The sequence below is a fragment of the Callithrix jacchus genome, chromosome 5 (genome assembly GCF_049354715.1).
Source record: "Callithrix jacchus isolate 240 chromosome 5, calJac240_pri, whole genome shotgun sequence".
Classification (NCBI taxonomy): Eukaryota; Metazoa; Chordata; class Mammalia; order Primates; family Cebidae; genus Callithrix; species Callithrix jacchus.
This window is the reverse complement of record NC_133506.1, coordinates 152,626,450-152,653,917: the sequence shown is the minus strand read 5'-3', so window position 1 is coordinate 152,653,917 and position 27,468 is coordinate 152,626,450. Positions and strand designations below refer to the sequence as shown.

Genomic DNA, 27,468 nt, shown 5'->3' with positions numbered 1-27,468 from the left:
TATGAATGAGTCGAAGCCCAGGAAGTGGACTTGGACTTCAGTGGTGATGTGTTTCTTACAGAGCCAATACATTTCCTTTTGTCCTTCAGGAATCAGAGTTAATTTCTGATTACAAGCCTATTTTATGTTTTTGGCTAAAATACCTGAAAATTCTTGTATTCATATTTCATATTTCACTTCTTCCTAGTACCTACTTTTTTAACAGCATACAGATTGTAATGCTTTCTCAAAGTATATACGTCTATTTTAGGGAGGTTCCTCATGGTTTGACCTTAATATTTAAAAGTTATTTTCCTCCTCATAATGCCTTCGCAATGGAAATAAATATTTTGACACTTCCAACCATATTAACTTGATTGTAGTTTGCAGCCAGATAACTATTTCATTGAAGAAGGCAGGAAGGATTAACACAGTCTTCAGATCACCAATATTGAACATCAAAAGAATGTCAGCCAACCGAGTAGCTGACGTCAAGTGACTTGAATTCAGGGAAACTGGGATGAGTTATTCTCTCACTGTGGCAAATATAAATTTTTGTTGTTGTAGTAATTGTGAAGGTGGCGATTTCTGAAAGTAAAAAATAAAGGAAACTATCAAGAAATAGGAGGAATATGGTCCAGCCCCTGATTTCGGGGTGAAACTGGAAAAGTAGCTGGAAGCTCCTTGAGTGGGGGGCTCTGGGGACCAGGCTGTCAGGTTGAGCGACAGAGGGAGGGGGAAGCACGCTGCTGGACTGAGTGGGGCGCGAGGCAGTCGGGGGAGGGCAGGGGAGGGAGGGGAGTGGAGGAGCGCCCAGTGGAGGGGAGGAGGGGAGGAGAGGGAAAGTGGGAAAGGAGTAGAGGAGTTGGCGAGCGCAGAGGTTAACCTAGCGTGGCGCTCCTGGTGGCCAGGCATCCCGGTCCGGGAGCCTGGTGCAGCCTCCCAGCGAGGGACCGACCCATGTCACACCCGCGTTGGGTCCCGGGACCCCGGCGGGAGTGCCGCGTCCGTCCTCTCCAGTCGCCAGGAGTCTGAGTTGCAGGCCACGCGGGAGTGGCGGTGGCGAGCCAGCCGGTCGTTATGAAGACGGATCTAAAATGACCAGCAAAAGGAAACCTTGCCAAACGCAGCTCAGGAGATCCATCAGTGAGCATTTGCGGGACTCCACGGCCAGAGCCTGGGATCTGCTGTGGAAGAACGTCCGGGAGAGGCGACTGGCAGGTCAGTGCCCCGGAGACGCCGGGACCCAGGGGGCGGAGGCAGATGCCGGCCGCGTAGCCCACCCAGGCCCGCTGCCCTTCTCCACCCTGGAATCCCGGGCATGGGTTTCAGAGCCCAGGGCCGGGGCGAGCGGGCTGCGGGCACCACCCTCCCGGGGCGGCCCTAGCGCTAGCCCGCCGCACCCCCTGGTGGGTGTGGGCTCCCTGCCGAGAGCGCGCTCTGACAGCCCGGCCCGGTGCTCCTTGCGGGCGGGCGCTGGACAGGGGTTATCTGGGCTGCCCCGGGCTGCCTTTTTGCCTAGGCTGCCTCCTGCTCCGCTGCCATCCCATTCCACCTTAAGTAAGTAAGTGCCCAGACCAAGTGGCCCTCCGCTAGGGCTGCCCTTCCCCAACTCCGCCTTCTCCAAGTGGGACACATCCACTGAGTGCCTGGGAGGGAGAGTGGAACGCAAGGCAAGTAGCATGTCCAAAGCGCCCCAGACCAGCCGCTCGGGGGGGGGTGGGGGGGGGGTAGAGGGAAGGATGTGAAGGGAGACAGGTGGACAGTAGCTGCCCGCAGCTCCTGTCCAGCTGTGAGCAGGCTTTCCTCCCTTTGAGGTTACAAGGAAGGGCCTCCCTTTGGGACTTAATTGTCCACAAATCAGAGCAAGAGAGGAAGTGGTTGTTTTGAGTCAGGAGTCCTTAAGAATCCTTGCTTGGATCAGAAGGCCGCCCCCTCCTTAGTACCTCCTCCAGTGTCACACTGCCTCTGGCTGCTTCTTTTCGTGCTCCATAGAGCCCTCTCTCTGTAGGCTAAGATGCAGTGAGCGGTCCAGCCATCTCAGAGCCCTCACTGAAAGCTTTAGGACCCTTTAGACACTGCCTCATGCCTGCCCCAATAAGGGAAGGTGGCCAGGCTCCACAGCACAGTTCCTGGGCTGTGCAGGGTTTAGGGCCCCCTTTCCCCACATGCTTGCTGCTGGAATATTCTTCAGAGTCTGGGAGAAGCACGACTAGAAGGACCCCGAGGGGACACTGAGGCAAGGTCTGAACCGGTTGCCTCTGTGGTCCTCTCCAGGGCTATGTCCTGAGCTAGGCAGTGACGACCACATGTGCAGAAGACAGTTCTAGAAAAGAAGGTCTGTTGCCTAGGCAGAAGGAAAGGACATCACTGGTGAAGTGGGAGATTGAACCTTCTTTGAACTCCTCCCTCTTTTCCTTATTTGAACCATAAAGCAAGAGGTTTGCTAGATGTTCTGCCCTTAATCCAGTGCACCCATATCCCTCATCAGCCTGAAAGCATTCTGGGGAAGATGCCCAGAGTCTATAGCACCTTTAGAGAAGGTTGCTAGCAAGCTAAATTAGAGTTGGAGATTATGGATGACTCCAACACTCAATGTTGTAAGCATACAATGTTCATTCCGTATTTTCTCTCCAACACAGTGGCCACATTTAGTGTGCACCCAAGAAATAAACAGACTTTTTTGGTTTGGACCCAGAAATAAATTGTGGTAACCCAGAAGTTTTGACTGTTGGTGTTTAGAAACCTGTGCATGCACTGTAGACCTCAATTAATAACAATTAATGACTTTCCCTGTTATCATGTGAAATTGTATATTCTACATGATGGATGGTGCTAGAGAAATTTTTGTGGTCTAATAAACTTTTGTTGCTTCATAACTTCAGAATGCTTCCTGCAAATGTCTCTTTCATAGCTTCTGTTATTTACGTTTGTTAAGTTTGTTAAATCAGTGGGTCCTCAGGAAACAAGGAGTCATTCCAGGAGGCCTGCCAAGCTGTGCTGGGTTTTTATAGAACCTGAGACCAAAGATGACTGCAGCTCTTTTTCAAGAAGAGATCTGGGAAGGAAGAAAGTGCCATGTAAAGACTTAAAACTATTAAGACTGTCCAAGAGAGTCATAGTCACATGAATTTTACATTGCAGTTAAGGTGGTGAAGGGAAAAAGTTTTGATCCTGGAAAACAAACTATAGATAGAGATTTGAAGATCGTGAATATATAGAAGTTAAGGCTAAAAGTGGTTTTAGGATCGTAAATATAAGAGTGCTCTCAAGAGTAGGGCAATTATTTTTTAAAATAGCGGTATGAGGTTTGAAAATGTTTAATCAGAATATTAATATCTGCTTACCCATAATCTGCTTACCACTCTGCTCACAGTGGATGCCAGCAGGTTATTCATCTGGGACCAAACAATCCTGTGTGAGGCAGACTTCAACTTCTGCTTCTCTAAGCAAGCTGGGATGCCTGCCACAAAACTAGGCCAACTCCATGAAGGCGCTTTTAGATGCAAATTGATTTTCTTGGGTTTTCTTGCTAAGGTAGCTGAAATATGGAACTTTGGCCATGAGACACTGAAATACTTAAGTTATTAATCTTGGCATCAATTCTAGATGAAAATGTTCTTCATTTGTAAAAGGGCTCTTTACATGGTTCAGTTCACAATGCCAGAATAACCAATCATAGTCATGCGTCACTTAACAATGAGGATATAGTCTAAGAAATGTATTGTTAGGTAATTTCATTGGTTGAGTGAATCAAGTGTAAGTCATAGAATGTATTTACACAAACCTGGATGGTATAGCCTACTACACACCTTGGCTGTATGGTATGGCCTATTTCTCCTAGGCTACAAACCTGTACAGCGTATTACTATGCTAAATGCTGTAGGCAGTTGTAACACAATGGCAAGTATATGTGTATCTAAACACATCTAAAAAGAAAGGGTACAGTAGCCAGGCATGGTGGCTCATGCCTGTAATCTCAGCACTTTGGGAGGCCAAGGAAGGCAGATCACTGGAGGCCAGGAGTTAGAGACCAGCCTGGCCAACATAGTGACACCCCATCTCTACTAAAAAATAAAACAAAACAAAATATTAGCCAGATGTAGTGGTATACATGTATAATCCCAGCTACATGGAAGGCTGAGGCTTGAGAATCATTTGAACCCACGTGGCAGAGGTTGCAGTGAGCCAAGATTGTGCTACTGTACTCTAGCCTGGGTAACAGAGCCAGACTGTCTCAAAAAGAAAAAAGAGGCCAGATGTGGTGGCTCACGCCTATAATCCCAACACTTTGGGAGGCTGAGGTGGGTGGATCACCTGAGGTCAGAAGTTCAAGATCAGCTTGACCAATATATGGTGAAACCCCATCTCTACTAAAAAAAAATTCAAAAATTAGCCGGGAGTGGTGGTGTGTGCTTAGTCCCAGCTACTCAGAAAGCTGAGACAGGGGAATTGCTTGAGCCCAAGCGGCGGAGGTTGCAGTGAGCCAAGATCACACCACTGAACTTTAGCCTGGGCAACAGAGCAAGACTCCATCAAAAAAAAAAAAAAAAAAGAGAAAAGAAAGGGTACAGTAAAAACATGGCATTATAAGCTTATGGGACCACGGTCACATATGCAGTCCAATTCGTCATTGACTGAAATGATGTTGCGTGGTGTAGAACTATGTATGAATACTCCCCAGGAGGGCATCTGTTCTGTCAAGAGATGATATTAGGTTATTGGCTTTTTTTTTTTTTTTGTCTTGCTTTATTTTTTTAAATCAGGTAAGTTTTGTGCTGTAACTTCTTTAACTTGCCTAAAAATTTCTTCTTACTATACTTAGTCAGTGGAACAGTGATCAAAGTACTTTATAACAAATTTGTATTTGCAGCCAGGTGCAGTGGCTCATGCCTATAATCCCAGCACTTTGGGAGGCTGAAGCAGGCAGAGCACCTGAAGTCAGAAGTTCAAGACCAGCCTGGCTAACATAGTGAAACCCTCTCTCTACTAAAAATAAAATAAAATAAAACTTAAAATAGCCTGGCATGGTGCTGTGCACCTGTAAACCTAGCTACTCTGGAGGCTGAGGCAGGAAAACTACTTGAACCCAGGAGGTGGAGGTTGCAGTGAGTTGAGATTGCACCACTGTACTCCAGCCTAGGCAACAGAGTGAGACTCAAAAATAAATGCATAAATACAATAAAAAATAAATAGACTTGTATTTACTATCTAGGGCATTCTGAAGGCATTTGATTCTCCCTTTTGCTCTTTTACATCCCAAGGAAGGAAATCCTTTTTCTAACTCACTATTATTTCTCTTCATGAAAAGCTGTCTTGTCAACTGAACAGAAAAACAAAAAGTAGATTTGTTTAAGCATGTTGAAGCCTATGGGTTTCTGTGCCATGGGACCATATTCAGGAAGGAGGGGAACACATGTATATTCCTTTTTCTTTAAAAAAACGCACAACAAACGATTAGTGTCCTAGAGTTTCTGGGGCCTGAGGATGTCAGCTGGGTGCTTTTGTCTCTGTGTCTCTCATAAGGTGGACTTGAAGCTGTCAGCTGGGTGGCAGTCATCGGAAAGCTTGGTTGAGGTTGGTAGATCTGCTTCCAAGCTCACTCACATAGGTGTGTTGGCAGGCCTTGGTTTCTCTCTGGCTGTTGGCTAGAAGCTTCAATCTCTTGCCTTGTGTACCTGACATACAATATGGCAGAGATCCGAGAGAAAAGAGCATGCACTCAAGACAGAGATTGCAGTCTTTATAACCTGATCTCAGAAGTGACATATCATGTGGGAAGGAACTGACTACACAAGGTATGGCTACCAGGAGGTGGGGACGATTGAGGGCCAGCTTGGAGGCTGGGTACCAGAGGTACAAAAGCTTGTAAGATTGTCCTTAGCAAATGCCAGGTCAAATCTGAAATCCTAACAAGGAAGCCCTAAAGCAAGACCTTTTTTTTGTTTGAACAAATAGCCTGGAAAAAGCATTTCTTAGCTTAGGTCATAGTGACACAAATAATGAAACCAATGTAAGGATAAGTTACGAATAATGTTCGAATATATTCATTTCATTGCAAAAATGTGAAAAGGAGATATTGTTAAAGAAGAACTTATATTGGGAGCTCTTGGGCTTTCCAATTGTGTGGCAGTTGCTAAATTTCCACTAGATTGTGGAATTGTTGTCAATGCATACTTCTTAATTTTCTAAAATTCTACTCTTCCTGGGGCCCAGCAAGTTTTTCTCGCTGTCATCTCAGTATCCATGATTACAGTAATGATGGTAATTGTTTAGTTGTTAGTGTTCAAAGCAGGATTCGAATCCAGGTCATCGGAAGTCAAAAGCCATCTGTGCCTATTTCCTATGGTACCACGTGACCTCTTTCCTGGACTTTGTGACAGAGGTCCTCTGTCACTTGCGGTTCAATTACAAAGGAATAACAAAAAGAATTGGAAAAGTACTCTTTCTTCCCTCCTGGAGTAACAAGGGCAGCCCTGTGCATCTAAAGCAACTCGTCCTCTAATCATCCCACTGGAATCTTTAGTGTATGGGCTTATAGAGATTTGAAACAAACAAACAGCCGTATATCCAGTTTGTCAGGGCCCCTCCTTGGTTCATTCTGCCCACAACCATTGGGAGAGCTACAAGAATGAGATGCTGTTGTAAACCCTACATGCACAGCAGGTTTCTTCAAGGTGGGAGAGTGACAGGTTATTTTGGCTTCCCCCATTCCGTAATCAGCCACTGCTGGTGACAGTTCTGTACTTTTATGACATCGTTAAATTCTTTAGGCAGAAGCATACCCTTTAGCTTTTGGTGTTTGTAAGCAGCTTGAATTACTTTTTAGCTATAAAAGTCTAAGAACATTCAAATGACTTTTCTAAAGCTTTCTGCTCCTCTGCTTTAAAACCCTACTCTATTTTAATGGAAATGTAATCCATATGTTTGATTCCATTATACTCATATAACAATATTTAGGTAGCCTATGAGCTAATTGATGTCTAAGTCTTTTGATCTTTTTTATAGTCTCATTTTAAATCATTTCTTATAGACACAGGAAGTTCTATTGCTGCCAAAAATATTCTGACTTAAAACAGTGAAAAGTTCAAGTTTTGTTAGAAACATTAATTCCACCAAATTTCCGTGAGTTCTTTTCGTGTTAAAACAGGTTCGTTCATTCTCAGAGTCAACAGTAGCATCCTGTGAAGTGATATAAACACAAGACTGAGACTTCAATGCGAAGCAAGATCAAGCATAACATACGAGCCACAAAAAGTTCCTTATTAAAATCTAAATATGTTCCATAATATCAAAAGTACAGGATGATACTAGCCAATCCTTTTCATGTATGAAAAATAGACCATTCTGTGAAAAATAGACCATTTTATCATCACTTTTCTGTGAAAAACAGACCATTCTGTTCTGCCAGGGGTTTTTTGTGTGTGTTTGTTTTTTAAACATCTCTGGAGATGAGACTACATTTAGATGCTATTTATATTAACAGTAGCAAAAAACATCTAAGTCAGGAAAATATACAATTAAAAATAGAGAAGAAGAGCACATCACATGTATCAGAGCTGCCAACCTTAGCCACATAGACTCATTTGGAGCCTTTCAGAAGTACTGAATCATCTCTGGCCTCCTCCCAAAGATTCTGATTCAATTCAGATGGGGTCTGAATATCCGTATTTTTAAATGCCCTGTGGAAGATTTCACTGTGTAGTCCAGGTCGAGAACCACTGACTTACCTTAATTCCCACATAATCACTTGGAGAATTCCGGGGCTAATACAGGGTTATATTCTAAGCCCTAAGGAAAGTTTCGCTTAAATGAGGTCAGAGGAACTTGTCATATCGCAGGGACAGAAAAAAAAGATCAGTGGTGCCTGGGAAATAATGAAATAGGCGGTAGGAGTGGATGTCAGAAGCGTAGACAGAGGATCAGGTTGTAAGATAAGGTTAGGCTTTGTTGCCAGGGCAAGAAGTTTTGATTTGGTTCTACGGGAGATAAGAATAACGGGCTTTAAGCAGAGGAGTGACAAGACCTGAATGAATCCTACTGGTGGTGGTCTAGGTGAAAGATAAACAGTGACATGGACTAGGGTGATATTGATAGAAATGAAGAGAAAGGAACAGATTTGGAGTATGTCTTGAAGTAGAGACAATGCTGACAGGTTGGTTGTTGGAAGCTAGGGAGACTCCTAGATTTTTTTTTAAACAGATTTCATTCTGTTGTGCAGGCTGGAGTGCAGTGGTGGAATCATGGCTCATTGCAGCCTCAACCTTGGAGGCTCAAGCATCCTCCCACATCAGCCTTCCAAGTAGCTGGGACTACAGGCTTGCATGACCACCCCTGGCTAATTTTTGTAGAGATGGGGTTTCTCCATGTTGCCCAGGCCAGGCTGGTCTCAAACTCCTGGGCTCAGTGTTCCCACCTCTGCCTCCCAAGGTGCTGGGATGACAGGTAGGAGCCACCACACCCAGCCAGATTTTTGATCAGAGCAGCCAAGTGGAGTGTAGCAACGTTGGCTGAGATGTGGATAACTGACAGATTTGCGTGGGAGAGAAAAGGACTGAAGGGTTCTCTGTTGGTTCCGTTAGCTTTGGAATGCCTACTAGACATCCAAAAGTAAAAGTCAAAGAATTGGATGCGTAAGTATCGGCTTTGTAGGCAAGTCAGAGCCAGAGCTATAATGTGGGAATTATTGGCATATGACTACGCTATAAAACTTTGGAACTGGGTGGAGCTACTTAGGAAGAGATTCTAGATAAGGGGGAGGGGCCAAGAGCCAAGTCCTGGGGTGCTCTTTGATTAGAGCACAATATTTGGACATAAATATACATATGCACATACTAACTACTCATGAAATGAGAAAGAGAGCAATGTTATTTCTGAATTCAACATTCTTCTATCACAATAGTACTGCTACATTGAATAATCTTTTGTGATAGATTTACAAATTTGGTCCCAGAACTGTTGATGAATAAAAAAAATATTGCTGGGAATGGTGGCTCATGCCTGTACTCCCAGCTACTTCAAGAGGTTGAGGCGGGAAGATAGCTTGTGTCCAGGAATTCGAAGATGTAGTGAGCTATGATCATGCCACTGCCCTCCAGCCTGGGTGACAGAGTGATACCCTGTCTCTTTAAAAGAAAAAAAAGCCTCACTAATCAAAATGCCTTTTTAATTTAAAAATTATATTGCAAAGTAAAAAAATATATATATTTTAAAAAACGCTTCTCAAGTTGCCTGCATATGCACAAAAAAGAAAAACACAGTTTATTGAATAAAAAATGGTTTTAGCATGAACACTTGTCTGGTTACTGTAACTGGCTGGGCCTACTTATATTGGAATAAGAGCTTTACTTTTGGCGGGACTTCGCCAGTGTCCTGATACCTAGGAATAGCCTGATCAAACAAAACTTAGCTTGTAGGAAAGGTTCTGTATATTGATTTTTCCAATATAGGATCCACTTACTGACCTTTAAGGGTTATGCTTTACCCATGACACTGCTGGTTAAGGTAAAACTTTTTAAAGAAAAGTAGATAACCAATGCCTTAAATGTATTTGTGGCCAGGCACAGTGGCTCATGCCTGTAATCACAGCACTTGTGGAAGCTGTGGTGTAAGACCAGCCTGCCCAACATCGCTATTAAAAATACAAAAATTAGCTGGGTGTGGTGGTGCATTCCTTTAATGCCAGCTACTCGGAAGGCTGAGGCAGGGAATCACCTGAACTCAGGAGAAGGAGGTTGCAATGAGCTGAGATCATGCCACTGACCTCCAGCCTGGGTGACAGAGCTTCTGTCTCAAAAAAAAAAAAAGTTTGCATTTGTAAAGAGTGTAACTTAACCTTGGCCTAACCTATTGGCAATATGCTGGTCTACCCTACCGGATAACACAGTGTCCTCCTTGAATTGGAACAAAGAAAGACCATGTTCATTAATTGCTGGTGGCTGCTCTGAGTAAGAGGCACAAGCCCAGCTGGTTCACTGACATTTCTTTTTCTTTTTCTTTTCTTTTCTTTTGAGACAGAGTCTCACTCTGTCACCCAGGCTGGAGTGCAATAGGGCAATCTCGGCTTGCTGCAACCTCCACTCCAGGATTCAAGTGATTCTCCTGCCTCAGCCTCCCGAGTAGCTGGGACTACAGGTGCGTGCCACCACACCCAGCCGATTTTTTGTATTTTTAGTAGAGGTGGGGTTTCATCACATTAGCCAGGGTGGTCTCGATCTCCTGATCTCGTGATCCACCTGCCTCGACCTCCCAAAGTGCTGGGATTACAGGCGTGAGCCACCATGCTCAACCATTCAGAGAAATTTCTTGAGAGGTCCACAGAATACGATTTTTTTGTAAGCCACCAACTTGATCATTGAGACATAGAGCATGTCTAATGAAATTAATATCTGCTTCTCCTTTGTGCTTTTTACATCTTATATTGAACAAAGCAGCTTATAGAGAAAATTTTGCTTTAAAACCTTATAGTTTCCTAGGAGTTTATCCAATAGTATACTTCTGTTCTGTCCTTTGGAAGTTTAGTGAGCTTGCAAAATGAAAATAAAGGTGGTTTTGAAAGTCGTACAACATTCCTGGGCTTTTTTCAGAGTCCTTGAATGTTCAGTCCCAGAACAGTCGAGTTGAAGGACAAACATTTTTGTCACGTCTGTAGTTAGTCAATAAGTATTTACTGAGCCATGAAGTAGCATCCTTGTCAAAGCATGTTGGGACAGTAGCAGGATATGAATTCAGTGCTGTGGTTGTATCTGGGCGAGGCACACAAATTTTATTATGCTGCCCAAATCACTCAACTCATCTCTCTGACCAAAAATGAAGCAAGCTTCCAGAAATTGCACAAGAGCAGTATAGAATGGGCCATGACTACACAATATTTTATTTGCAAATCTGCTGCATCAAGACATCTTCCATTCTCAGGCAGAATCTTTCTTTAGCAACATTTTCATCCAAAATAAAACTTGCAGAATCTTATGTTTCTCTTTTTTTCTTTTGTACAATAGAGGATATATTATCTATTGTGCATCATGGTATACTGTGATTGTTGAATGCTCCTTTCTCCTTCCTCTATAGGAATTTAGTGAACAATTGAGACAATTATGCCACTCATAAAAAATTAATACATTTACTTGCAATGATATTAAATTGGAAAGTCTTATGCTTCTTATTCTCTCTGCACCTCTGCATCTCTGTATAAAGTAGAAACATTTTCTCATTTCTTGAAGGATCTTTGAAAGTGTTTTTCCAGACTGGGCAACATAGGGAGACACGGTCTCTACAAACAATGAAGAAAATTAGCTGAGCACGGTGTCATGTGCCTGTCTTATCTACTCCTACTTGGGAGGCTGAGGAGGGATGATTGCTTGAGCCCTGGAAGTTGAGGATGCAGTGAGCCCTGCACTCCAACCTGGGTGACAGTGTGAGAACCTATCTCAAAAAAAGAGTGTCTCTCCATTGAAAATTAGTATTTGTTATTAGAAGAACATCTAAAAGTATGAGTCTTTGAATATTGGGAAAGCATAACAAGTATAAGTTACGTTAATCTATCCCTTTGTGGGAACATACATATTGTCACCATGACATCACAAAGATGGCAAGTTAGTGCTTTCCTCCCTTACCTGAGGTTGAGTTGTATTCATCACAGAGCTCTTAAAAACCAATTAGAGGGCTGGGCATGGTGGCTCGCGCCTGTAATCCCAGCACTTTGGGAGGCCAAGGCGGGTGGATCACGAGGTCAAGAGATCGAGACCATCCTGGTCAACATAGTGAAACCCCGTCTCTACTAAAAATACAAAAAATTAGCTGGGCATGGTGGCACATGCCTGTAATCCCAGCTACTCAGGAAGCTAAGGCCGGAGAATTGCCTGAACTCAGGAGGCAGAAGTTGCGGTGAGCCGAGATCGCGCCATTGCACTCCAGCCTGGGTAACAAGAGCGAAACTTCGTCTCAAAAAAAAAAAAAAAAAAAAAAAGCAATTAGAAAACAATGATGGATTGCACCTTTCCTGGCCACAAGGTATTATCCTCATAGTCTTGGAAATAAATTGTGTCTTTCTTTTAGTGCAAAGAAAAGATTTCCTAAGCAGTAGATATAAAAGAGGACCAAATGTTAGAATGAACATAAGTCAAAAGAACTTCTGCATTTGTTTTATAGATGATTTTATTCTTTCTAAACAGAAAAAAAAAAGAGAGGCTTTGTGGTCAGTGTTTTTCTAGCTCTTACATCTAAAACAAAGCAACAACAAATGAAAACTATGTGCATAACCCTTTAGAGTAGCACCATAAGGATGGGAAAGGGATGGAAGCTATTTGGGATATCATGTATAAAATCAAAACTGTTTAATGGGTATTAACATCTGTGACATTAGCATCAGTTCAGTCATGGTGACATAAATATTTGCCACAACTATGGCTACAGTGCTAGAAGCATAGATTGTTCCGTGTTTTCAATGAATGCCCTTTAACTTTTGGTTCCTGTAACAGTGTAGTAGAGGGTGGCATTGGTGGTAGTAGGATATGATGGAAGATGACTGGCACAGCGTCACGATCTAGTGCAGCTACTGGAGTCACAGCTACACGAGTTCGAATCCTGCCTCCTCCACTTAAACCAGTGGGCCCTTGGCCGAGATAATTCATCTCAATGTTTCTCAGTTTCTTCAACTTTAAAGAGGAGGATAAGCATAGTACTTACCTTAGAGGACTGTTATGAGGATTAAATGAGTTAATATTTGCAAAAAAACTTAGTGTAGTGCCTGGTCCATAATAAACACTGTATAAGGGAAGAAAACCTACGTGTAAGTAGGGAAAGAGCAGCAGAGACATGTGTTCCTGGTAAAAGAGATCCTTTAACTCACACCCTAAAGCACCCATTTCCTTCACTTCTAGATTCATCTGCTTGGTTCCTGTATCTTATGAACCCATTCTAGATCCCATGTCCAGGGATTTCCAAGTACTAAGACATTCAGCTCACTCTTCTTGCTCTGACTGGTATTTTAAAAAATCAAATGCTGAATATATTGTCAGCATGGTTGGCAGTATCTTGTATAGATCCATTAGTGTTATAGCATGAATCATTCATTATACTAACATTTTGTCTTTGTAAAAGACCGAGAACTGTGATTTGATCATCAAAATCACCATCAGCTGTGGAGCTATGCAAATGAGAATTCATCTGCATGCTTTGGGCCTAAATGCAATTTGATGGAGACCTAATTAAAATGAGAGAAATTGGACTAGATAATCTCTAAGGTCCCATTTAACTTTAAAGATCAGTGAGTCCATAAAACCAGACCGTGAGTCTAAAAGAACCTTAATGTCCTAAGTCTTTTAGTACCTTTTCTGTCTGGATTTAATGGGTTGGTCTGATAGTTGAGAGAAAAGGCAGAAGCCCGTAAGTGTACCCTAGGAAACCTACCAGTGTCATTCCCATGAAGCTTTGGCTGCTTAGGAACTTACACCAGCAATTTATAACTGGTACTTTCTGCTATTAGAACTACATCTACCAGAATTGAAGAAGGGACAAGAGGGGACAAGTCAGGAGTGCAGAGCCTGCAAACACCTCTAAAATCTCAACAGTCTTTGTACCACACACCAGCAGAGCTGACTGCAGGGCCCTGTGACCTGTGCAGTCACACAGGGCTCTCTGCATAGAAGGGCCCCTCATTTGGTTTAACATTCTGCTGTTACCATCTTGAAATTCTTAATAACTGCTGAATGGAGGGCCCGTGTTTTCATTTTGTGCTGGACCTGCCAGTGATGTAGCTGATCCTGCTCTCAGGGGAAGCCAGTTCCTCGCAGAACCAGACTTGCTTTGTGAATTCACCTTCACCGGTGACTTGGTATTATATAGACAACAACCATGTGTAAATCACTGGTGGGACCCTGGAAGCCTGCACTTGAGCATCTACAATCCACAATCCACATCCTCTGTGCCCCTTACTTTTGGGGGAGGTGAACCCCCAAAAAAGAAAGTGTGTTTGTTTTATTTTATTGTTTATTGATTCTGACAACAGCATTATAAAGACAGGCAATAACATGACCCTTGATGTTTGCAGAGTTATTAATATAGTGATTGTATTTCCTTATTACATATAATGATGCAAATATTTAATTAGTTTTTTAAAAGTATTGTGGTGCTGAGGAATAACAGGAAATTGGGACAAGGTACAACTCTTAATATGATAGACTTGTAGATCTTAGTTTTTAAAATTGCTTAATTAAGCTGTTTCTTAATTAAATATTTACAATGCTCATAATTGATTAATTCATTAAACCACTTCTATTAAAACCATTAAAGCCATTTCTTGTGTAGGTTCCCCTAGGGTACTTACTCATAAAAGGAAATTAGGAGAGGTGGTAATAAAGCCTATCATTTATCATCAGGGATTTTATATCTGCCAACATTTTATTTTGTTGTTATTCCCATTTGTGTCTGGGAAGCACTAAAGCTGACTGGGCTAGTCTTACAAAATTGCAGAGGTTAAATCCTCCTTTGCTAATGCAGGATATCTGCAGAACTCCATTTAACAATGTAAAGTATATATACATACACCCACATATATATTTCTTTTGTTTAAAAGTTATTATTTAATATAAAGTATTATCTTGGTGCAATAGTAATTGCGATCTTTGCCATGACTTTCAATGGCAAAAACCACAATTACTTTTGCACCAACCTGATATTTCTGGCCAATTAAAAATAAGAGTGCATACCTGCATTTTCACTTGTTCTTCGGCTACTTCATCCAATAATATATTTGAGTAGTTTTGAACAGGAGCACAAACAAGTAAGGAGATTTTTTTTTTCTTTTCTTTTTCTGAGACAGAGTCTTGCTCTGTCACCCAGGCTGGAGTGCAATGGTGCAATCTTGGTTCACTGCAGCCTTAACTTCCCTGGCTCAAGCTATCCTCCCATCTCAGCCTCCCGAGTAGCTGGGGCTACAGATACATGCCACCATGCCCAGCTATTTTTTTTTTAATGTTTGTAGAATGTTGCCCAGGCTGGCCTCGAACTGTCTGACTCAAGCGGTCCTTCCACCTTGGCCTCCCCAAATGTTTGGATTACAGGAGTGAGCCACCAAACACAGCCAGCAGGCAGATTATAATCAGCCGATTCTAGGCCATGTTGTAAGAAAATGTACCTGTCTTGGACAGCAGAGTCTTGGCACCCAAGTGGGCAAAGGTGGTAACAGTGGCTTGGTTAGCCTGTTTTGTGTGTCTAACCTGAACACAAGGAAGTATGAGATGTGTAAGCAGCTTTGTCGAAGAGTCATAACAAGTTTTACTTTCCAGATGTAAAATGCTGAATTTGTAGAAATAAATTAAATTGGCCGGGCATGGTGGCTCACGCCTGTAATCCCAGCACTTTGGGAGGCTGAGGCAGGTGGATCACGAGGTCAAGAGATCGAGACCATCCGGGTCAACATGGTGAAACCCCATCTCTACTAAAAATACAAAAAATTAGCTGGGCATGGATTCGTGTGCCTGTAATCCCAGCTACTCAGGAGGCTGAGGCAGGAGAATTGCCTGAACCCAGGAGGCGGAGGTTGCGGTGAGCCGAGATCGCGCCATTGCACTCCAGCCTGGGTAACAAGAGCGAAACTCCGTCTCAAAAAAAAAAAAAAAAAAAAAAAGAAAGAAATTAAACCTTAGTAGTACAGTCATCAGTATTCAGAAATTTAAGCTATAGGATCATACTGGAGAAGACCTCCTGTATCCATACTTGAATATAATCATTTACTCGTGTGTCTGTATTTACCCTTAAACTACAAACTCCTCCAGGGAAAGGGTAACATCTTGTTCACTGCAGACATGCCAGCTGCCTAGCATGTAGCAGGTACATAGGAGGTGCACAATGAATGCTTGTTGAGTGAATGAATGAATGGTATTTTAACATTAACAGCTACCCGGTATTGGACTCTCTTGTATGCCTGGCACTGTGCTAAGGACTTCATGCATGTTTTTACTTAATACCCAGGCTTCTCAGCAGGTACTACCAGGGTCATTGTTAGCACAAACAGCACCTTCCTGTGATTTAGAAAATTCACATCAGTCCTCTCTGGGATAATGAGTTAGACAAAGATGACTCCTCTGTGACAATGCAGCCCCATAGTTGCGTGACTTGGTGAATGTACCTGGGGCTTCAGGTACAGTTTCAGCCTCCACACGCCTCGATGGCTGCTTGCTGTATGTACATCACAGCCTACATAATGGTACATAGTGACCATGCTTACTCTTACTAACCTACTCTAGGGGGAAGAAACCAAGGCCGGCAGAGGTGAGGTGGCGTGTGCAAGGCACATACCCACTACTCGTAGCTATGTAGGTTTGAGAAAAGGGCATGACTCTCATGACTTCTGAGATGCCAGTGACTCCAGGACCCCCGCCCTAATCACAGTCTAGCACTTAGGAAGGCATCACAGTCCATGGGTATCAATAGTGACAGCATGGAACTATGGAACATTTTTGGAGTCCTGCCCCACTGTTGCCTCTCACAGGGTGTCACAGAGGGAACTGGCTGTGGCCTTCCAGCATCTGTGAGTCTCCATGATAATGATGGGGATTAACGGTGATCCTGAATTTTTCTCTAGTGCTTTACAGCTAAGTGTTAGTCTATGAATGTAATAGAACAGCGACAGATTGTAACAAAAGTCCGTCACAGGAGACCAAGTGGGTGCCGTGATCTCTATTGCATTAATGAGACAAATGAGGATAGGAAAAACATGTGGCTTCCCAGAGCATCATGGCAGGGGCATGAAAGGGGGCATTGCAGTCTAGCCTCCTACTCAGTGCTGGCCTTTCCCGTCACTTTCCAGCTGCCCGGTGTGAGCTCTGCCCTGTCCAGGTCAGTCAGCTGCTGTTAACTCCACTCAGCCTGTGATACCCAAACCTCATGGAGCATCAGAACTACCAGAAAAGCCTTTTAAAATACAGACTATATTTTAAAATGTGTGAGTGCGGGGTGTGTGTGTGCTGCTGGGGAGTGGGAGATAGAGGAGTGTGTGTATTTATCACATAATAAGCTTTCCAGGTGTTTGTTGACTGCCTGCCGGCGCTGTCCTTCCACCAGTGCTTGGAAATGGTGCTACACTCTCATGGCGATTTCAGGCTCATGTCTTGTGCCATGGAATGTCTTCCAGGTCAGATACCTTTATTTCATTCAGCCTACCTAGATCCTGCCCGTTTTTAAAGAGCTGGATCAAGCCGTTTATTTCCTTGCCACTTCCGTTCTGGTGATACCTACTCCCACTTCTTAAGGGTCTCTCCTTTTATGTCTTGGGGGCAAGAGGGCAGGAGTACCAGCCCTGGCAAGGGTCTACTGTGTGTCAGGCCCCGGTTCAGGGTTTTTCCATATGTCATCCTTCCATGACACTGAGGTCAGGATCATTATTTTAAAAACAAGGTAAGTGAAGGAACTTGGCCAAGTTCAGTGCAGGTCATAAAATGCAGAGTAGGGTCTCATCCAGCTTCCAGTTTCCTGCCTTTCCATCTACTCTGCTGAGTATTTCAGTCTGGTCCTTGTCTCACCCGTAAGATTTCTTTTGTACAAGAAGAGAGAAAGTTTGTCTTACATTAAAAAAAAATCTTTCACTCTCTGCTGTATAATCTACATAGTAAAATAACCTAGTTGTTGAGGAGATACAAGAATGGATGCCTTCTCTTACTTCTCTTGCAAACCAGTGCCTAGCAAACTTAGAAAAGGCGAATTGCTTTTGATAGATAATATATTTATTTCTTCAACCTTTTTAATATTACAAGGGAATTCCAGCCAATATTTTTACCTCTTTTTTCTTTTCAGAGTCATGAAGTGTTAGAGCACATGGATGTCTTATAGATGATCTTGTCCAAGTCATTCATTTAAGAAGAGCTAGTGGAACCTCAGAGAGGTTAAATTCACCTGTTGCAGGTCACCTATCTCCTTAGTGACAAGTTTGAGATTAGAACCCAGCTTCAAGTCACACGGACTCTTGTGATTATAAGTGAAATCTTACTTGGCCATTCATTTCTGAGCAAGATGCCTGTTTCTGAAATTAGTCTACTAGAGTACCAACTTTTCAAGAGAAAAGATGGTGCCTTACTTCAAGAGCAAGGCCTTTCCCATGAGATATGTTTTATAAGTGTTTGTTGGCAGCCTAGCTGACTCAGTGACTGATTAAAGGAAGGCCAGAAGGACATGAAAGGCATTAACTTGCTCCCTCCTGAGTTCCTCCTCAGTTTACCTCTCATGACCCCAAACTCCGCCTGTCCTGCCATGATCCCACCCCCAGATGTTTGGTGCACCTGTCGACTTTGTAGATTTGTGCATGATAAACTCCTCCTACCCTCTAGCCTCCTCCTAAGGTGCAATGGGAAATCTTCATTTTACAGCTAAAGGAAACGAATACTGCTGTTGTTATTGGAGGGAGGAGGGAAATGGAGAAGGCATAGTGGAAATTTATTTTTTATTTTTATTTTTGAGACCAAGTCTCACTCTGTTACCCAACCTGGAGTGCAGTGGCGTGACCTTGGCTCACTATAGCCCCTGCCTCCTGGGTGCAAGTGATTTTCATGCCTCAGCCTCTGAGTAGCTGGGATTACAGGTGCCTGACACCATGCCTAGCTAATTTTTGTATTTTTAGTAGAGACAGCGTTTTGCTATGTTGGCTGGGCTGATCTCAAACTCCTGACCTCAAGTGATCTGCCTGCCTCAGCCTCCCAAAGCGCTGGGATTACAGGTGTGAGCCACTGTGCCTGGCTGGCATAGTTGAAATTTAAACATGTATTTGTCATCTGTTTAAGATGGAAATGTTTCTTTTTGGCCACTTAATATTATTAGTATTACTATAGAGCTTGAGAAAAAAATGAGTTTTTTTGTTGGTGGTGGTATTTTTTTGAGACATAGTTTCGCTCTTGTTACCCAGGCTGGAGTGCAATGGCATGATCCCAGCTTACCGCAACCCCCACCTTCTGGGTTCAGGCAATTCTCCTGCCTCAGCCTCCTGAGTAGCTGGGATTACAGGCACTCGCCACCATGCCCAGCTAATTTTTTGTATTTTTAGTAGAGATGGGGTTTCACCATGTTGACCAGGATGGTCTCAATCTCTTGACCTCATGATCCACCCGCCTCAGCCTCCCAAAGTGCTGGGATTACAGGCGTGAGCCACTGCGCCCGGCAAAAATGAGTTTTTTAAAATATTTTTCCAAATGATATGATTTTATTTTTACCAAGTCTGTAAGTTTCTCATTCACTTAGTTTATTCAACAAATGTTTCTTAAGGATCCACTACGCTAAACACTCACAGCACTGGGGATTCGGTGTTGAACACAGCTGACAAAATCAGCAGCCTTACTGAGCTTCTATTCAAGTGGTGGAGACAATAATAATTATATTAACTGCTGTGATTAACATATTATGAAGAAAAAAAAACAAAAAATGTAGAAAAGCTAGAGAGTGAAAGGGGGCTCTATTTTGGATACAGTGAACAGGAAAGGTGTCTTGGGTAGTGCGGCTGCTCTGACGGAATGTCGTAGACTGGGTGGCTGAAACTGCAGACTTTTATTTCTCATCATTCTGGAGGCTGGAAGTCTGAGATCAGGGTGCCAGCATGGTTGGATTCTAAAAAGCACCATTTTCCACGTTGCAGACTACTGTTTTCTGGTTGTATCCCCACATGGCAGAAGGAGAGTGAGAAATCTCTCTGGGCTCCCTTTTATAAGGGCACCAATCCCATTTATAAGGGCTCTACTCTCATGACCTAATGACCTCCTAAAAGCCCTACCTCCTAATACCATCAAATTGGGGGTTGGGATGTCAACGTATGAATTTTGATGGGACACAGACATTCAGTTCATTGCCAAAGGGCTCTCTGGAGAAGTGGTATTAAAGCAGGGACACTCAGAGATCTGGAGGAAAGAATGTTCTAGGCAGAAGGAAGAGGGCAGAAATGAGTCCTGAAGCAGGAGCCTGTGGAAGTGTCTGTAGATAGGCGGAGAGGTTGGTGGGGTTGGAATGCAGTGAGCCAGCGAGAGAGGGTTAGGGAATGGGTTGACAGGTAGCCAGATCTTCTGCAGCCTTATGACTGGGAGAGTCTGGATATGCTTTGAGGTATGATTTGCTGTTAGCAGTTCACCTGGTCTATGACATAAAAGGTGGAAAGAAATGACAATACAGGCCAAAAGTGGAAGCAGTGAAACCTTTTACAGGCCTCCTTGATTATTCAAATTCAGTTAATGTCTCAATTATACAAAAAATACTTAGTTGCTAATTACATAAAGACTACCACATAATTAAGAGGAGGGAGCGAGCAACCTCTGGTCCTTGTTTTTTTTTATGCAAATGGAAGAAATTAGCTACATTCATTCATCCATGAAAAGCATTTATTGAGTGAACATCATATGTCAGATGCTATGCTCTGCATGGAAAGTAAAAAGATGAAAAAGACCCTATTTCTAACTAACACTCAAGGAACTCAGGACAAGTACAATAGTAGAATGAAAAAGAGGCCAGGTGGCTCACGCCTGTAATCCCAGCACTTTGGGAGGCCAAGGCAGGTGGGTCACCTAAGGTCAGGAGTTCAAGATCAGCCTGACCAACATGGTGAAACCCAGTCTCTACTAAAAAAAAAAAAAAATTAGCCAGGCATGGTGACACAAGCCTGTAATACCGGCTACTCGGGAGGCTGAGGCAAGAGAATCACTTGAACCCAGGAAGTAAGGGTTGCAGTGAGTAGAGATTGTGCCATGGCACTCCAGCCTGGGCAACAAAGAGGGAAACTCTGCCTCAAAAAAAAAAAAGAATGAAGAAGATGTAGGGACAGATCAGAGGGGTGGAAGGTCTCTGAGTTGAGCCTCAAAGGAGAGAAATTACACTAGAAAGAGAAGGAAGTACAGAGCACAGGCAAAGAAGCAGAAATGCACAGAGCAGCATAGAGTTATTTGATGTTGCTGGGACTTGCAGTGCAAGAAAAAGAGCCAGTGAAGAGAAGACTCCTAAGGTGGGCAGAGCCAGATGAGGAGCTCGCAAACGTCATCCTTTCGTGCTCTATCAGATAGTCTGCAAATTCTCTTCTGACTCCAGGATGATAAGAATATGTGAATCTATTTCCTTTTCTCTGTCGTGAGCATCACAAGCCCTGTTTATTTTTATATCCATTCTAAATTACTTTGCTCTACAACTTTATGGCATAATCATAAGAGCCTCTTTTCTTGCATGGATGATACGAAGAGTGTGAGGTCCTCCATGGCTTCTAAAGATGGCCTTTGTTTAGAAATTCTGGGTTTCTAGCCTCTGGGGACTTCGCTCCAAGCCTTGGTGCCCTTATGTGGATTTGCAAGTTTAGAGTTAAAGTAAGTGTCAGAAGTACATGTGGTGATTACGGAGACTTTGTTGCCAATAATTTCCATAGTGGAACTAATATCACTTCTTGAATGATTTTTCAGGGGCTTTTGCACAATGGTTACCTTAGAAGCACCCTCTTGAAAAGAAATCTGAAATGAATGTCAAAGCCTACCTTTATTTGTTCATAGTATTTATTGATGACCTGCTTTATGCAGGATTTCAGTGATAAAAAATCATTACAACTATGAATGATTACTTAAAATTCTTAATATCCAAAGTATATAAGGAACTCATACAAATCAATACCAAAAATACAAATAACTGGATTAAAAAATGGGCAAAGGACCAAAATAGACACTTCTCAGAAAAGGAAATTCAGATGGCCAAAAAGCATATGAAAAGGTGCTTGACATCTGTAATTATCAGATAAATGCAGATCAAAATCATAATGTGATATAACTTCATACCTTTCAGGGTGACCATTACAAAAGAAAGATAAAAGACGACAAGTGTTGGCCAAGATGTGGAGAAAGTAGACCCCTTGTTCCCTGTTGTTAGGAATATAAATTTATACAGCCATTATGAAAAAAGTAGGAAGGTTCTCCAAATTAAAAATAGAACATATGATCAAGCCATCCTACAGGACTGTTAAGAGCTCTCTTCATTCCCATGTCCACTGCAGCATTTTGCACAATAGTGAAAATATGGAAAACAACCTAAGTGTCCTGCAGTGAACACATAAAGAAAATGTGATTTTGGCTTGGTGCAGTGGTGGCTCACACCTGTAATCCCAGCACTTTGGGAGGTGGAGGTGGGTGGATCACCTGAGGCCAGGAGTTCGAGACCAGCCTGGCCAACATGGTGAAACCCCATCTCTACTAAAAATATTAAAATTAGCTGGGTATGGTAGCAGCTGCCTGTAATCCCAGCTCCTCAGGAGGCTGAGGCATGAGTATCACTTGAACCTGGGAGGAAGAGGTTGCAGTGAGCCGAGATTGTATCACTGCACTATAGCCTAGGTGACAGAGCTATAATCACCTATAGCTCTGTCTCAAGAAAAGTAAAAGATTTTATAAACACACACACACACACACACAGTGGAACATCATTCAGGTTTAAAAAAGAAGAAAATCCTGCCATTTGTGACAACATGGATTAAGCCAGAGGAAGTTATGCCAAGCAAAATGGGCCAGACACAGATACGGAAATACTGCATGAGCTCCCCTTTATGTAGAATCTAAAATAGTCAAACTATAGAAATAAAAGGTAGAATAGTAGTTGCCTGGAGCTGGGAAGAGGGGAAATGGAGTGATGTTGGTCAAAGGGTACCAAAGTGGAAATTATATACAGGTAATAGATATGTTAATTAGTTGGAATGTGATAGTTATTTCATAATGCATATGAAAACATCTAGTTGTACACTTTAAATATATACAATTTTTCTATGTCATAAAGATTAAATTGTCACAAAATAAAGAATATAAAAGACGAAAAAATCCTGTAATTCTATGACTTTAGTATATTTACAGCATGATTTTAAGTACATAGTTTAAAAGGTTTCACAACATTTCATTAAAATTTTTGAGTTATTTGCTTATGTGTAACTTCAACCTCTCATGGAAAGCTGAATTTATGTAACATACTGACTAGAGGCAAGAAAATAAGAAGCCAGAAGAAAAGTATGAATTCATGGGGCGGAACTTGAGAATCTACACTGAACAACTGCACTGTAACACTTAGCCTTTTTGTTCACATGGAATTGTTCTCTGGAATCCCCAGATATCTGTAGTTGCCTGAGGGCTCTTCAAATGTCACCAGGGCAACAACAAAGTAACACACATGAAGCAGGCCCTCTGTGGCATTCTTTATGAAAAGCATTGAATTAAATTATTGCATAACAAATCATCTGCATATGAAAGGCAGTGAACTATTAGAGAACCCAGCTGAAAACAATGCTGAATTTGATGTCTACCTCCACTGATAACTCGCTGGCACCCTAGAACCCTTTGTTGTGACCCAAGGGCCCTATTTCGCATGTGGGAAATATTAATACTGTACTTATAAGACCACAAGGGAATTATGAGCTAAGTTAGGGAGATGGTTGTGCTGCTTAGAAAAACTCCCGTGTATCCCATGACCCCATCCCTCTTACCCATTCTTGGTCAATCTTTCAAAAAGAGTAATGTGTTTCCCCACGTTGGTTGAAATCGTCGCTTGCCATCGTGGAGATCCTAGAAAAACCGACAGTAGTTAGCATTGATGGAGTCCTTGCTATGTCTTAGCACAGACACTGTGCTAACCACTTTCCATGCATTATTTCATTTCATTCTAGTGACCCAGAGGGTTGGTACTGTTAACATACCCATTTTATAATGAGGACACTTTGAGTCTCAAATGTTAGGTGATTCTTGGCCTGGGGTCTCAAATCTAAGAGTTACTGTGTACTCTGAAGCAAAGATTAAGAACCACATGATCTGTTTCCAGAGCCCTCAAACCTCTGACCATATTGGTTTAGAAGAGACTACTTCATATCACAGTCTCTATCACCGTTGTACCTGGATTCTGCTTAATCTAGAAGCCATAGACAGAAATCGTTATTGTTGGAGAAACAATTTTCACACTCAGGTATATTAATTAAGAACCCTATGGAGAGATAGTACACAGAAAACAAACAGCATGTTAAGGTATAGGTATGATTAAGCCATACATAGACTGAAATATTTACATCCAGTGATATCAGTGGCCCACCTCCTCATGTCAGCAACGCTTGAAGCTCTTCTTGGGAATTGCCAACTTTTGAACCACACAGGAAAACAAGCCTCCTCTTTGTTCAGGTTTCAATGTTAGATCCCTGAAGATCAATCACCTTCTTTCTATCAAGTTTGACCATGAAAAACTTAACTATTATAAAGAGCAAATCCATTTTCAAAGTGAGTAAATGTAACACTTTTACTGTATATTTGAAAGGACAGATTTCACCCTCCATTTAAATTATATTTATTTACTTACAATGATCAAAAACATGTTGATTATAAAAATAACCAAAGGAACCAGCACAATGGCTCATGCCTATAATCCCAGTGCTGTTGGAGGCTGAGGCTGGAGGATCCCTTGAGGCCAGAAGTTTAGGACCAATCTGGGCAACATGGCAAGACCCCACCTCTGCAAAAAAATTTAAGAAATTAGCCAGATGTGGTGGCCCATGCCTATAGTCCCAGTTACATGAGAAGCTGAGGCAGAAGGATCGCTTGAGCCCAGGAGTTTGAGGCTGCAGTAAGCTATGATTGTGCCACTGCACTCCAGCCTGGGTGACAGTGAGGCCCTGTCTCTAAAAACAAAAAATAAATTTATAAAATGTAAATGTAAATGAAAAATAAAAATTACCAAATATATTCATCACATACATTTAGAGTGTACTCAAAAGAGCATTTGGAAAATATTTCAAGCAGGCTGGCATTTTAAAAATAAATAAATATCATCTCTCAAAAGAATTTATTTAATGGAGACAGAAGATATGCAGGTATTACATGTACATTTTAAATTGTGACGTTGGTTTATAATCACATATCTAGTGTGGTGCTCTAGGACTGACGCACTAATTGTGGATAAATATACAACTGTTTCTTAGGCGCATCATTTTCTTCAAGGAAAATTAACTACAGCTTTTGAGTGCTAACCGTGTGCCAGGCACACTTGTTACTGAAATTAATATATAAAACAGTCCTAGATAGTCAGTATTATGCTAATTTTTCATAGGATACAACCAAAGTTCATGCAGGCTTAGGAGCTTGAACAAAGTCACATGGCTCAGGCACTTGACCACGAAGTGTCCCAGATGGAAGAACAGCATGGTAATTGCTGTTTAAAGGGGAATCAACATCTAAAACCAATTCTAAGAGCACCTGAGTGTGAATGGATTACTAGAACTGAGATGAGATATATTCTTAGCCTGATAAATAAGACAACCTATGTGAAAGCATTTAGAAGCAGTCATTTTACTAATTCCCAAGTTCTAGGACAAAAGAATCACTCTGAGGTGTTTTTCAGTAGACATAATTTGGGGTCCACCTGTCAGAAAATCAGATTGAACAGATGGGGGTCCAGGAACCTGCATTTTTAAGAACCATTGCAGGGAACTGTGAGGCTGTTGATCTGTGAACCCCACTTTGAAAACACCATTATATCACACGGCATATGCTCTGAATGCAGTTTCCTTTTCCCCCTCAATGTCGAGTACAGGAAGAAACCAAAGACAATAGTTTAAAACGGGAACTCAGTGCCTAGGGTATTGTGTTTGGTTTACATTACTTTATTGACATACAGTAAAAGACAATTTCATTTCAAATTTAGCTTCTTACCTTGATGGCCTCTTTGCAAAACTCCAGTGTGGATGTTGAACTAAGTGAAAACGGCTCTTCTGGCTGATAAACCTCTTTCGGGCTTTCCTAGCATAGGGAGTGGGTGAGTAAGGCCAGGTGGGGAAGAGGGGATTTCCTGTTTATTTGTGTTACCTATTTAAAATGATTCTCTACATCCTGTGATTTTTTTACAGTTGTTCTGAAAGGAAGCGCTGGTTTTTAACGCCACTGAAGTGCAGTGCTTGTGTTTCTGGGGGAGGGAGGGAGGGAGACGGGGATACATCGCCTTCGCACGTTTCACCAGTTGATGAATTGTATATTCTTTCAGCTTCACTTTCTTGCTTCTTAGTAACGGAGACGATGTTGGGTGTCAGGACTGAAGATGACTTTCTCAGGTGATGTGGGGACGCAGTGTACACAGTTTTTTACCCTTTAAAAAAATGTTTTCTTCGCTTTTGGACTGTAACATTTGGATAGTTTATTCAACCCGTAATGGGACCAAGGGAAGGGGATAAAAGAATTCTTTAAAGTACCTCAGATAAAAAGGTCTTTTGAAGAAAAGGACTCAAAATCCTAGGTTATACCAAGACTTTTTGTCCATTTTGAATTTTCGTTATTCATTTTCCTTCCCTTCTCTGTACAGAATAATCAGGTCTCAGTGAGCAGCACTGTTGGTAACAGGAAGCAGAGTATCTGAGAAAGGCTCTCATCCTGTTTCCTTTTGGAGCTAATGAGTCCTCATATACCAGCCATTTGAGGGTTTCATGAAGGCTGCAGAAGGGTTAAACTGACCCTTCACCTACTCAGCTGATGCTGAGTAGTGGTAGGAAGTAGTGTTGGCTACCCTGAAAACACCGTTGTGTCAACGAGGCTTGGGGGGCGCAAAATGACAAGCTGCCTGTGATAGGCAAACTGTGACAAACTCTTTGATGTTTAGGTTCTGAAGCTTTTCAGTTTCCTTCTTCAAATGATATGTATATATGCACACACGCACAATATAGCATATATACTTTTGATATACATGAAAGAGAAAAGATGAATGGCAGTAAAATAGAGATTCCAGGGTTTGTAAACACAGGGCAATAGAAATGACATTTCCGGTATAGTCTGGAGGAGCAGGACCCATTTTCAGAAAGAAAGATTGTAGGGATAAACTTGAGGAGGTAGAAGACCAACATATCACAGTCAATCTGCAGGATGTGTTACGGCCTGCCACGAACTCAGAAGACACATGTAGTCTTTTTATAGATGATTAAAGTAGAGTTTTCTTGATTTGAGGTAATCCAAATATTCTAGTCCTTCAATAACATACAAATTCTAAAAGTTGAAGATAACATCTCTTCATTAACATTGAGTGAAAAATAGAAAGCAGTGAAGTCCATGGGGGATATAAAAGACGTGAAACACTGAACACCTCTTACCCTGAATCATTTCCATGAATGTTTTCAAAGTGTTTTTTTTTTTAAATAGAGAACAGTCATAGCTACCTTGACTTTAAAGCTCAAATTCTAATTTGACATCAGCTGTTGGTTTTGTGTTTGATAGAGTTGGGTCGTAAAGATACACATTTTCAAAATCCATTTGGAACTTTTAATTCTGGATAAAATAAATCCGGTTTCTAAGTTCAGCATGAGCCCTCACTCCTGGCATAAGGAGCTTTTGTTATGTAGGACTTGAGGAATGCCCCAGCTGGGGAAATGCCAGTTAATAGATTCAGACAGATGGATTTGGATGAGTCTGCACCGTTCACACCCGTTAGCAAATGTTTTTGAATGTGCTCAAGTAACACACTTAACGCGAAAACAAATATGGATTTGCTTAC

General features: G+C 42.1%; 1 protein-coding gene across 14 annotated transcripts in view; it reads left to right on the top strand.

The window, feature by feature from the left end:
- STARD13 (StAR related lipid transfer domain containing 13) overlaps positions 1–27,468 on the top strand; it is a 554,175-nt gene that overhangs the window by 297,035 nt on the left and 229,672 nt on the right. For 2 of the 14 annotated variants that reach the window (XM_078375281.1, XM_035302455.3), the window contains exon 1: positions 812–1,200. The exons of 11 other annotated variants lie outside the window; for them this stretch is intronic. In XM_078375281.1, coding sequence (XP_078231407.1) covers positions 1,077–1,200 — 124 coding nt within the window. In that variant the 5' untranslated portion in view covers positions 812–1,076. Of the gene's footprint in view, positions 1–811; positions 25,750–27,468 lie in introns of those variants that run through there. One more of the 14 variants, XM_078375282.1, reaches the window with a different exon arrangement.